At 43.9% G+C, this 14080-nt stretch overlaps 1 protein-coding gene across 1 annotated transcript; it reads right to left on the minus strand.

Annotated features, from left to right (window-relative positions):
* Positions 1–1524: 1524 nt before the first annotated feature.
* Positions 1525–12931, minus strand: LOC139464007 (uncharacterized). The gene is made up of 3 exons (XM_071245513.1): positions 12700–12931; positions 11355–11730; positions 1525–3874 (listed from the first exon to the last, which is right to left on the minus strand). Exons 1-3 carry the CDS (start codon positions 12883–12885, stop codon positions 1539–1541), a joined length of 2898 nt encoding a protein of 965 aa, XP_071101614.1. The 5' UTR covers positions 12886–12931; the 3' UTR covers positions 1525–1538.
* Between the last annotated feature and the right edge of the window lie 1149 nt (positions 12932–14080).

Genomic DNA, 14080 nt, shown 5'->3' on the forward strand with positions numbered 1-14080 from the left:
AGGTCTCTTCACCAAAACTATCTCACTAAACCGTCAAACAGTGGTATCAGTTTACACTGGAAATATGTAGATGCCTAAACGGAAACATCTTCCCGAGGCAAGCGTGTCCACTCACCTGTATCAAAGCCTAGTTTGTGGAATAACGCTCACAATCAGGTTCAACATGTCCCCTTCTCTTCACGAATAGGCAATATAGGCGTTACTATCCTCAATGTCAGAAACAAATAAAAATACCATATTTCCTGTAATAAAATGTCTTTGTCTGAACATTACAACATCCTTGACTGTGTGTACTGTATCTTCTTTCAATTACACCCTGGGGAAATTCACCACCGTACCTACTTTTCTTTTCACCATCTTCTCCTCTACTATATATCTAAGTGTGCACACAAGTGTTCTCATGAGCTTGAGATTTTCAACCAAATGAAATATGTCTTATGAACTCGAGTTTGGCATACTAAAATCAACCGATATATCAATGGATATATTTAATAAGCAAGAAGTCTTGTTTTAAATGAACTGTTAGCTGGACAAGATGTCATGAGTATTGAGACAGGGCAAAGGTGGTTCCCAGTTGTATTTGAGGCGGACCGCACCATGGCAAATCCATACTGGAGATACCTTGACTTGTTCCAACTGAAAAACTACATTTCCTGGTGTTTTTTGTTGTTTGTTTGTTGCTTACACCGCTCTCAGCAATGTTCCAGCTACATGACGGCTTGGACCTGTGAACTGTCATTTTAGCAACAGTAAACTGCCATGCAAAATACCTGACGTACAAATTAATATTTGACAAAGGAATCGGGTGGTCAGGCTTGCTGACTTGGTTGATGCACGGCATTGTATTCCAATTACGAAGCATGTCATTGTATACCAATTGTGTAGATCGATCATGATCGCAGTCATTTTGCTTGAATATTGGTGAGTGCTGTGTTAAACAACAAACAAACAACTACATAATTACTGGCATTGTGTTCATTATAAGGTCTTATTAAAGCGGATCTAGCGTCAGGCAAATTGGCATTTCCAGCAAACCATAAACATCATTTTGATTGCCTGCTACTTCAAAGTGTATTATGTATATTAACTATGTCTCCGCCCTACACAGCATACTGATTACAGCGTCTAGACCTAGGTTGAAAGTTTGTACTGTACAGTTGTGAGGAGTCCTTCTTTAATAAGGTCGTAACGCTATGTACCAACAGTTTATGTTACGCCGCCAACGTTGACCACATTAAGAACTGTTCATCGGCTAATTCATCACACAGGGTGCAGTCAGTCACATGACGTGTAGTCGAGAACAGAGACATGTATTATGGCATAATACTGGTGAAAACGTTTATTTAAACCGTCAATCGATTACCACACACAAAGAAACATAGTGCAGAATTCATTGTTGAGCTACCAGCATAGTAGTGCAGAGATGATTACTAGGCTGTTTTTATGATATGTCCACCACCGCAAAGAGACTTCATTAAAGACAAAACTGGTTGAAAAATAAATTAACTCTTGACATATGTGTCAGATATCATGTATTGTTAGATTTTACAGTAACAGATTTCAGCTGGACAATATCCCCCCATGCAATTCTGTTCACACCATCTGTTCATGTGGTTTGTATCAATCCAGCTCCGACAATCCTGCCTGATAAACTCCTCCCCCGGACATGCGCAGATGCACAGATTGAAGGGACAGAGTCCCATCATGCACTGCGTGGCGCAGTACCGGTCAAAGTTCTGCATGTTCGCCCATACCCCCTTTCCTCTGCAGATGGACCGTCCCGAGGCACACATAGGTCCTGGAACACCCTCTAGCTCACGTGGAAGCACCTGTTGACCCCACATGGGGTAGTTCCTATTCGTGGGTTGGGCGTTGAAAGTTGTGGATCTTGGGCCCTGGGTCATCATGTTGAAATTCGCAGGTCCACCGTTCACCGCAGAGGCTCGCATAGCCATCATCCTCTGCTGATTCAGCATCATGCGCTGTGCTCGACCTTGTACCTGTGCTTGACCCTGTGCTTGACTCTGCGCTTGACCCTGTGCTTGTGCCCGAGTTTGAGCATGTGCTTGTGATTGTGCCCGGGTCTGGGCCTGTGCTTGTACCAGTGCTTGTGCTTGTGCTTGTGCTTGTGCTTGTGCTTGAGCTTGTGTCATTCCAGGTGGAACTATTACTTGACCGTTCATCATGGCTATTTGATAAGGGACGAATCTGCGAGGGACATTGGACATTTGGGAAGACATTGATGCAAGGTAGTCCTGGTGTGTCATCCACGGTTGATTAGGGTCCACTATAGCGTTGGACGGCACAAACACTGGGTTATTGTTAGTCCGCACTCCATACTCACTGACACTTTCTGGTGATGATGTTGTTGCCGAAGCGTTGACATCTGGTGTTTTGGTTGCTGTCTCTGTCGGTGCTGTTGGGTGTTGAGATGGTCGTGACTCGGTGGGGACATCAGCTGCGTATGGACCCAGAGCTACAGGAATAGGAGTCGTACCAAGGTACTCACCGGGTGGCGCGTTGGGAGTGAGGTCGTTTGTGGTGTAGTAGAGGTCTGTCGGGTAGTAGTTTGTGACGTACGGGACGAAACTTTGGCCGTATGTGGAAACTAGAGGCGCATCTGGAATGAAATAGCCTTGAGTAAAAGGGACTGCAGGAGGCATTTCAGTTATTGTTGTTGTTGTTGGTATTTCAGTTGTTGTTGGTGGTGGTCTTTCAGTTGTTGTTGGTCTTTCAGTTGTTGAAGTGGTGGTAGTGGTGGTGGGAGTTCTTTTTGTACTTGTAGTCGAAAATATAGCAGTTTTCGTCAAAGAAGTGGTTTTTGTAATAGGTGTAGTTGTTGTAGTTGGTGAAGTAGTCGTGGTTGTAGTAGTCGTAGTGGTAGTTGTAGTAGTTGTACTTGTAGTGGTCGGGTAAGTAGTTATAGGTGTAGAAGGGACCTTTGGTTGTTTCTTGTTCGTTATAAGAGGACTGTTTGGCTGCGGAAGGTCGACAGGTGCTTGTTTTTGTATTGCACCATTCTGATTTGCTCTGGAAACTGTAGATACAGATGATGGCTTTTTGTGAAAGGATCTAGACGAACTAGATTGGCTTGATATGAGGACAGACGGTGTTTCATCCTTTGAATTGTACATTCTGTAAGGATAGCTACGGAAGGATTTCCCCGTGAAAGAGTTCACATGTTTGGTAGGGTTCCCCGTCAGAGACTGAAGTGAAACTTTCATGAACTGCGAGGTGCCTGCACTTGCTTGGACGTGCCCGAAACTAGTGGGCACACTGCTGCGATTATTGTTATTTCTTTTCATTAACGAAGTAAAACTGACCCCCCTGGAAAGATTCGGATCCTCCTGTGGATCTGGGACTTGTGCATCTTTCACGCCAACGTCTGGCTCAGCCGGCTTCTGGAAGAAGAGATCTGACGATGAGATGATCAGAGGTTGTGGCGGGGGAGGGGTGTCTGCTACATACGTTAGCAACGGCCCCTTGTCTGGAGGAAGAGTAACAGCAGGCTGTATCTCAGGTTCAAACCTTGACACTTTCCGAGCGGGCATTCCTATGTTCATTCCGTTGTAAGCTTCCGCAGTGATTTCTACAGGTGTTGGTGCCCCTAATCGCCCACCTGATGAGGGCTGACGTGCAAAGTTCTTGACCTTGACCTCATTAGTTTTGACATCTTGACCTCCAGGCACAACAGGATGTACAGTCGAAGGAGTGGGAACTGTGGATGGCGACACGGTTCCCTGAATATGTCCAGGTTGGCCCATCTCGTACAGGAGATAGTCGTTTCCTATGGCAACGTCAGCACAGTTGTGCCACTGTTCTTGTTTGCCACACCCCATGCACTCGCGGCCGTCCTTGATACCCATATGCTGACCTGGAACATGGACACACATTTATTCCAGCAGAGATTTAAGAAAAATGTTGGTACATTTATGATTCACTTGTGATGAAATGTATGAAAACGTGTTATATTGACAGTACGTGAACCATGGCTACTGGCAAAAGAAGGGCGGTCGGGTAGCCTAGTGGTTAAAGCGTTCGCTCGTGACGCCGAAGACCCGGGTTTGATTCTCCTCATGGGTTCACTGTTGGAAGTTCTTTTCCGGTGTCCCTCGCCATGATATTGCTGGAATACTGCTAAACGACGGGCGTAAAACCATACTCACTCATTCATTCACTCACTCACTCACTCACTCACTCACTCACTCACTCACTCACTAATATAACAAAAAGTAAAAAAAAACACCTTTCCCTTAAAAGTGGTTTTAAATGCTTGAAGGAAAAATGGAATATGTGTATTGAGGTGAATGGAGATTATATTGAAAAATATAAGTGCAAAAGATATTCTGCGACTTGGTCTTATATTGAACGCCCCTCGTATGTGTGGACACGGGCTACTGTAACGTGTGTGTATGTGTGGACACGGGGTACTGTAACGTGTGTGTATGTGTGGACACAGGCTACAGTAACGTGTGTGTATGTGTAGACACGGGCTACTGTAACGTGTGTGTATGTGTAGACACGGGCTACTGTAACGTGTGTGTATGTGTGGAGACGGGCTACTGTAAGGTGTATGTGTGGAAATTCCAAAGCAATGAACAAACAAGCATCATACATCCTGTATTGTGAGAAATTCTAAAGATATTATGACATTTTAATTGTTGTCATTTCATACATATCATGCTAATGTAATGAAACCATGGACATTTTCATGACGAATATATCCATGAAGTTGGTTGATCGCGTTCTCCATTTCCTTGTAACCGCCATGAATCAAGCAACAAGTAATAAACTAGAGATACTACACTGACACTAACTGACCACTGGCTGTTGGTCAACACGTGCTCCTGGTACTGTTTTCATTTTCATGTGACTTGCGTCCATTGGGCACGTCAGAACCTATGATTGTGGGTTCGAATCCCGGTTCGCCCCGATTATGTTTCTAGGTTTGTCAGCACCATACCCGTGCTCGTGGGTTATACCGAAGAGCTAAACGCCTGAGACCTGCACAACTTCGGTCTTTCCTACCACATTAAGCTGACATGCCGTGAAATAACTGGAATACTGATAAAAGCAGCGTTAAAATCACTCACTAATTGTTTATGTCAGGTATATCATACGAAGAGTATTTATAATATAAGTGCCCCACCATTTAATAATCAAAGGTGGTAGGGGAGCTGATGGGGGTTATTTTGTTTGAGCTATACTGTTCTTTTCCCTGAATAGGAGAAGCTAAACAACTGACACCCCCCCCCCCCCCCCCCCCCCCCCCCCTCACACCACCCCCACCCCCCACCCCCCACCCCCACCCCCACCCCAGCATATCATAGGGCGGCGACTTACAGTAAAGGACCATCTCATATCCTATGGAGAGGCCTGGGGTTTTGCATCGAGATTAGATATTTTTTTCAGATACAGTTACAAAACCAGATATATATATTTTTAATTCAACACTATGAGCCTGAATTAATTAAAAGAAAAACACCGTTCAACAATGTGACTTTGTGGCAGGCAATTCCTTTTTTTAAGTCTGAAGCAAAACAATAAAATTTCGAGAATGTTTGGGGACACTTTATTTTTTCCGATACAATCTCATCCCCTAAAACAGTATTTAAATAAATTTACATATGCAGCATCATATTACTATTTTTTTAAAAGTACATTAATTCCCGAAACACAAAAGTACATTAATTTCCTCAATGTCTCGAAAGCAAAACAACAAGTTCAAATGATGTCATCTTTTCATAGCAGTGATGCATTCGCTTTTCGCAACAGATACATACGTTGATTTTATCACCGTCAAACCACCGACAAATTGCGTTATATCAGTGACAATACAATGAACCTAAGGTTGACAGTGTTCCTATCTTGTACATAACGGTTGCCAGCTAGGTCACACAAACAAGGCATAAATGTGTCACCCCCGACAGGTTTATGGAGATCTGGAAACGCCAGCACTACATCCTCCTCTTGCACATGTTAGCGGAATTCTAGAGGGGCTGTAGCAATACCTAGATTAAAGACTACACTTGATGTGACTGATACGTTGTGCATGGAATATATATGAGGATGGATTTTAGTTGTAGATATAAAACTATTTTCTTTACTTGATCCATAATCAATCTAAAACTGCGAATTTATTTAGTGAGTTACAATCCAAGTCCCTCCCTTCTCTTTTTATGTCAGTCTCTTTACATATATTCAGATGATCACAACTTGTAATAAAACGTAATTGTTTAAAAGTTTTATACTGCGTCATTTGCTCTATTTTTCCTTACAAGAAAGTTTAATATTGACATAATTGTTATAGGGCACCAAATACTCCATTATTCCTCAACAGAAATAAAAAAAATATTTGATATATTAGTTAAAGTGCACCATTTGCTCTATCATTTCTTTTTAAACAATTTAATATTTCATATGTGTGTTACAGTGCGCCATTTGCTCTAATATTCCGTAAAATAAATTTTAATATTTGAATATTTGATATGTTTGTTATAGTGCACCATTTGCACTATCATTCCGTAAAATAAATTCAAATAGTTGATAAAATATCAAATTTAAGAATTATGTCCCCCTATACAACTAGGCATCCCGTGTCCAAGGATTCTGTACGGCTGAGAGAATTGCGTCCCCTTAAACAACTAGGCATCCCGTGTCCAAGGATTCTGTACGGCTGAGAGAATTGCGTCCCCTTAAACAACTAGGCATCCCGTGTCCAAGGATTCTGTACGGCTGAGAGAATTGCGTCCCCTTAAACAACTAGGCATCCCGTGTCCAAGGATTCTGTACGGCTGAGAGAATTACATCCCCTTATACAACTAGGCATCCCGTGTCCAAGGCTTCTGTACGGCTGAGAAAATTGCGTCCCCTTAAACAACTAGGCATGCCGTGTCCTAGGATTCTGTACGGCTAAGAGAATTGTGTCCCCTTATACAACTAGGCATCCGGTGTCCAAGGATTCTGTACGGCTGAGAGAATTGCCTCCCCTTATACAACTAGGCATGCCGTGTCCAAGGATTCTGTACGGCTAAGAGAATTGCGTCCCCTTATACAACTAGGCATCCGGTGTCCAAGGATTCTGTACGGCTGAGAGAATTGCGTCCCCTTAAACAACTAGGCATCCCGTGTCCAAGGATTCTGTACGGCTGAGAGAATTGCGTCCCCTTAAACAACTAGGCATCCGGTGTCCAAGGCTTCTGTACGGCTGAGAGAATTGCATCCCCTTATACAACTAGGCATCCCGTGTCCAAGGCTTCTGTACGGCTGAGAAAGTTGCGTCCCCTTAAACAACTAGGCATGCCGTGTCCTAGGATTCTGTACGGCTAAGAGCATTGCGTCCCCTTATACAACTAGGCATCCCGTGTCCAAGGATTCTGTACGGCTAAGAGAATTGTGTCCCCTTATACAACTAGGCATCCGGTGTCCAAGGATTCTGTACGGCTGAGAGAATTGCATCCCCTTATACAACTAGGCATCCCGTGTCCAAGGCTTCTGTACGGCTGAGAAAATTGCGTCCCCTTAAACAACTAGGCATGCCGTGTCCTAGGATTCTGTACGGCTAAGAGCATTGCGTCCCCTTATACAACTAGGCATCCCGTGTCCAAGGATTCTGTACGGCTAAGAGAATTGTGTCCCCTTATACAACTAGACATCCGGTGTCCAAGGATTCTGTACGGCTGAGAGAATTGCCTCCCCTTATACAACTAGGCATGCCGTGTCCAAGGATTCTGTACGGCTAAGAGAATTGCGTCCCCTTATACAACTAGGCATCCGGTGTCCAAGGATTCTGTACGGCTAAGAGAATTCTGTCCCCTTATACAACTAGGCATCCGGTGTCCAAGGATTCTGTACGGCTAAGAGAATTGCGACCCCTTATACAACTAGGCATCCGGTGTCCAAGGATTCTGTACGGCGGAGAGAATTGCGTCCCCTTATACAACTAGGCATCCGGTGTCCAAGGATTCTATACGGCTAAGAGAATTGTGTCACCTTATACAACTAGGCATCCGGTGTCCAAGGATTCTGTACGGCGGAGAGAATTGCGTCCCCTTATACAACTAGGCATCCGGTGTCCAAGGATTCTATACGGCTAAGAGAATTGCGTCCCCTTATACAACTAGGCATCCAGTGTCCAATGATTCTGTACGGCTGAGAGAATTGCGTCCCCTTATACAACTAGGCATCCGGTGTCCAAGGATTCTGTACGGCTGAGAGAATTGCGTCCCCTTATACAACTAGGCATCCGGTGTCCAAGGATTCTGTACGGCTAAGAGAATTGTGTCACCCTATCAAATGTAATCGAGCGTAAGTTAAGACATTGAGCTGATCGCCGCATTTTTCATATAGTGCCATATAACTTGCAACCAAGTTTGTTCACAGAATCACAGACACACCGAGCAAATAGTTTATAGGCCAAGCAGACATTGCATCGCTGAATGGAGCTAAAATGTGTTCCTACTTTGTGACCTCATTTGCATATTTATCGGATCCTGGTACAGGATTGGTTTATAACATCCATAACCCTATTCATTATATATGTGTACTTTGCAAAAAGAAAAACGCAAAAAAAGTAACATCGTAAATACCTGATAGAGTGTTGCCGACATCCATACAAAATAATACCAAAAAAGGAATTGGTCATTTCAGCATGGATTAGGACTGATTTATGTGGAAAGAATGAGGTCTACGAAATTTGGTTAAAACGATGGAAAAATCGCAAAAACACAACAACGTGGCGCCGAAACACACCAACATGACATGCAGATGCATCATCACTTCGTGGGCTATAAGACTGGAAAATCATCTTCAGCTGTAGCCATTTTTTTCCACGCAGCACTAAGCACCATCACAAGACTGTGGAACCGTTATCAGGAACACGGGACGACATGTGACCTTTCCCGGTCGACCAAGTATCACTACAAGAGCAAAGGACAGATTCAAACCGCTACGACACGTACGTGAAAGAACCACCACAGCCAGCTCTACAACACGGCAATACCGCATTGCATAAAATATCAGCCCAAGCAGTGATGAACAGTTTACCCGTTGAAGGTTTTCGCGCAAGACAACCAGTCGAGTGTCATTTTGACGTCAATGGTGTCAAGGTCACAGAGTATGGTCACAAATGCGATGGAGACAAGTTTGGTTTAGTGACAAGTCACGTTTCATGCTTCGCCGTGCGGGTGGAAGACGTCGTGTTTACAGTCGTATCGGGGAAGGTTATGCATGAAACTGAATACATGAAGTGGACATATTTGGTGGTAGTAGTGTGATGATGTGGGCAGCCATATCCTACACTGGTAGAACAGACTTGGTGCAAGTTGTGGGGAACTTAACGGCGCAACGTATAAGATTCTTCGGCCATAGGCCTTTCCCGTCATGCAACAAGACAACGTCATTTTCCAACAAGACAATTCCCGACCTAACACGGCAAGACTGACAACGGCCTTTTTCAGGAATCACAACATCCAGGTCCTGCTATGGACAATCAGGTCTCCAGATTTAAACCCAATCGAACATTTATGGCATGCACTGGATCAACGACTGGGAGCACGTCAGGAACAACCACAGAACCCCCGACAGTTGGCATGAGCACTGCAGGCAGAGTGGGTGAACATTCCCCAGGCCACAATTCGGGATCTGATTGCTTGCATGGGACGACGATGCCAGTCAGTTTTGGACTCTAATGGAGGCCATACAAGATATTGAGAACAGATGAATTTGAAAATCCACAGTTCCACGTGTGCCATATGGAATCTGGGTCAATGACAATGATGTGCGCCAATTTTGAAAATCGATTACCATCTGTTGATTATCTATATGATATATAAAATATCTTAAAATCTATAATCACTTTTTGGTTTCTTTTTTTGCAGAATATATGATAATGTGGCTTATGATTGTGCAATTGAAAGTGTTTAACCAGTACAACACAAAAGGTCGTTGAATGGCTAGCAATAACCATTATATCATTAAATTTATGGACACTTATTTCCACAAGTATCGCAAAAACTGTTAAACATTTAATTTATTACAGGTGAATGAGAGAGTCAGGTGGAACAGTGTTGAGGGTGAACCAATGCGTGTTTGCTTCAGGTGGGAGAAGAAGGGAAGTTGTGGAAGTTTAGCACTGGTGGAAACTCACGAGCAGCGGATCCTGCACAGACGAAGAGATGACTTTAAGTGTAGTTAGAATGCTTATTGTCCTATTGGCTGCCATGCCAGTCGTCAGCGTTGAATACAAGGATGGTTGGTTGGTTTAAAGTATGTGACTTGACTGAATTGTCCTGGAGCACTGACTGGGCAAGACTCATACAATCAACACTGGTTTGTGGGCTCCAGATTGTGTTTAACAGGCTGCCAACATTTATTGCAGGGCGTTTCATATTGTTTGTTTTGTTGTTGTTTAATGCCGCACTCAAGAGGCGAGGCATACGCGAAAGGTGGCGCAGCCGTGCACACTAAGATAACTTCAGAAAGCGAGTATGAATATCATGCTAATGTTAGGAAACGTCACGGTCACAAATCTCCCTACGGCGAAGCGCCCAATTTATTACATAGTATCAAATGATCTGGTATACAGAAACGCAGAAAATAGTTCAGTCTAAGTTATCTTATTTGCATATTTATCAGATGGGATTTTTTTATGGCATCAGTGGTACTAACCGGAATGTTGTTTGTTTGTTGTTTAAGGCCGCCCTTAGCGACGTTCCAGCTAATGACGGCGATCTGTAAATAATCTAGTCTAGACCAGACAATCCAGTGATTGACATCATGAGCATCGATCTATGCAATCGGAATACGATGACATGCGTCAAACAAGTCAGCAAGCCTGACCACCCGATCCCGTGAGTACGACAAGCATCGTCACCTATTACGGCAAGCGTGGGTTGCTGAAGACCTATTCTAACCTGGGTCTTCATGGGTTTTCCTATTGCTGATCATAGTTAAATATTGCATTGACTTATTGGTGAATATTAATAAAAGTATATTCAATTTAGCGTTGTAACTGTGTTCCAAAATATGATGACCATATGTGATGTATGTTACATGCCACTACTTCTCCCTTCGATAATACTTGCCATTGTACTTTCAATTGAAGAAACTGTCAATCTAAACCTTCCGATCCACTTCATGACAATACAGTGAGTGAGTATGGTTTTACGTCGCTTTTAGCAATATTCCAGCAATATAACGGCGGGGGACACCAGAAATGGGATTCACACATTGTACCCATGTCGGGAATCGAACCCGGGTTTTCGGCTTGACGAGCGAACGCTTTAACCACTAGGCTACCCGACTACCCCCTCATGACAATACAACGTATCCATACATGACGCTTGAGTACTGACCTCCAACCCACCTCCACTGCAAGACACACTGGGTACAGGTCAGGTTGTCCGGAAGCTGACCAGTCAAGTTGACCATCACAAAAGGTCCCTGTAGAGTGAGGGGGTAGCGCAACCCCGACCCTTCCACACGGAGCGGGTGTTTGTCCAGGCACAGTTGGTCCACGGCGTGCTTGGGGTCATTCCACGGACATATTCGGAACTCGAAGTAACCCTTGTGGTTCGAAGTGATGTCAAGGACGAGGGGTATTTTCTGCCCCGTACGGTACCACCGGGTAATAGTTCCTGTGGCGTAGGTACCATTTGGTTCATTCCGCCTTGGTCCCTGCCAGGGATCTCCACACACGCCGCACCTGCCATCTTGGAAGTGGTGTTGATTCTGTGATCATACAAAATATGTGGTCTAGTGACAAGTTTCCTTTGTAATTTATGATTAGAAATATGAAATACAGGAAACGGTTATAACAGACGGATATAACAAACTGTGTTTTTTGGTCAAGGCCATTTGCTGCATATGTGCTGTATATAGTATATACGCTTACAACGAACTAGGGGCGGTCGGGTAGTCTAGTGGTTGAAACGTTCGCTCGTCACGCCGATGACCCGAGTTCGATTCCCGACATGGGTACAATGTGTGAAGCCCATTTCTGGTGTCCCCCGCCGTGATATTGCTTGAATATTGCTAAAAGCGGCGTAAAACCAGACTCACTCACTCAGTCATTATAACGAACTACGGTTATAACGAAATAGAATGTTTCCAGGGCGGATCCAGGGTTTAAAGAAAAGGGGGTAGGGTAATTTGTAACTTCAGTGGGGTGGCACCCAAAAGCCTACCCCAAAATCACACAAACACTGTATACAAACCAGTATTAATTTTACTTAAACAACTAAGTCACCACGTCATCATGGCAGGTAGTGGGCATAGAAAATGTCATTTGGTGTATAAAAGGGGGTGGGGGCACCCCGAGAACCCCCTCCCCCCTCTGAATCCGCCACTGGTTTAGATACTGTAAGGCCACTCGTCCCCGCTCTCCTACATATACACACAAGCCATCCTGATTCAATTCTATTCAATCTCTGAATATCTTTAAGAGAATTATATAAGACCTAATTGGTGTACCAGGCATGCGCAGTAGTGCCAGAGCATCATGATGCATGTTAATGTGCCCTGTTGTGACACGACAGACATTTCCATATCAGAAGGTCGTGAACTCAAAGTCACGATAAGCAACCTTTATCTAACTTTACACGTCATAGATAAGTACAATCGTGATTCCAAACAAACAAAAATGGGTTTCTATTCTCAACAGGTTCGTGGTGTTATTTTGCGTGAAGTTCGTGAACTTACCACAAAGCCGCCACAATTAAGTCCATTGTCGTCGTAATTCTTCGGCGTGTTAAATCCAAACCGCCACATACTCGATCTCATGGGGGGCTCGATCATCCGCCCGTGACTCGTCACCCCCGCGGGAAGTAGCAGTCCAAGAGCCAAGGAAACCACGAGCCCCCATAATCCGAAAAAGTTTCCTTCCATATTAAACTAAAGGAGGTAAAGACGTACAACCAATGCTGACAGGTGATTTTCGCCTACCGAGGGTGTACGGCGTCCAACGGGAAGAGCCGTGACACTTTGATGGCTAGTTTCAACTGTCACACTAAACATTTGAAAAAAAGAAGGTTAAATTGTCACACACTGAGCGCATTATATGCCCTTTCCTCTATAAATCACTAACTGTGCATTCTATAGAATTACAGACCAGAGGACTGGATATTGTAAGAATCTATTCAAAATGAATGTGAATTTACCATTCTGGACTGTGCATTGAAAACAGACAGTTTAATGGCATCGGATGTCTGCACGTCGGCCTGGGGAACGGGTTGCTCTGCTTTGCGTGTGAGTTCCGTATTTAGTTCAAGTACCACTCAAACAACATCACACTGCTCACCGTGAACGTCGTGTATTATAAGGTGAACGTCGCGTATTATAAGATGTGATCTTGTCCTTACAGGGGGACTGTGCTCTAGATTTGAGTTGCTGTAAACGTAAATATGGTTTGTTTTGTTTGTTTGTTGTTTAACGCCGCACTCGGCAATATTCCAGCTATATGACGGCTTTCTGTACAAAATCGAGCCTGGACCAGACAATCCAGTGATTGACATCATGAGCATCGACCCACGCAATTGAGATACGATGATATGCATCAACCAAGTCAGCGAGTCTGACCACCCGATCCCGTTAGTCTCCTCTTACGACAAGCAAAGTCGCCTTTTACGGCAAGCATGGGTTGCTGAAGATAAATATGGTAATGGAATTTATTGAACATATTCAAATGATTGATAACTACATACTTTCAAGTTTTAGACTTCTGAGATGAAGTGATTGAAATTAGAACTGCCATCCTAGTCCCCCTATAAAGTATTAGTGATGCCTAGGAACGAGCATGGTTCCTTCTCCGAAACTTACAGTACACTTCAATACACAGCGAAGATACAAATCGGATGTGGATGTCTTGCTTGTGTTTTGTAATCTTCCCCTTTTGTCAACATGGCCACATCAAATGTCTTTGAAAGAATGAATATGTCTGCTGTGTCTGAGACTGTGCGGACTGGTGCATGCTGTGATTTCTTTTAATTGCAATTGATATCTTAGTTCCATGGCCACTTGGATGGTACAGAATGACCATGTTGCCTCAGAGACATTGTATGTTTTTTCACATACTGTCCCGTGA

The sequence above is a fragment of the Haliotis cracherodii genome, unplaced genomic scaffold (assembly GCF_022045235.1).
Source record: "Haliotis cracherodii isolate W230 unplaced genomic scaffold, xgHalCrac1.p SCAF_1, whole genome shotgun sequence".
Lineage (NCBI taxonomy): Eukaryota > Metazoa > Mollusca > Gastropoda > Lepetellida > Haliotidae > Haliotis > Haliotis cracherodii.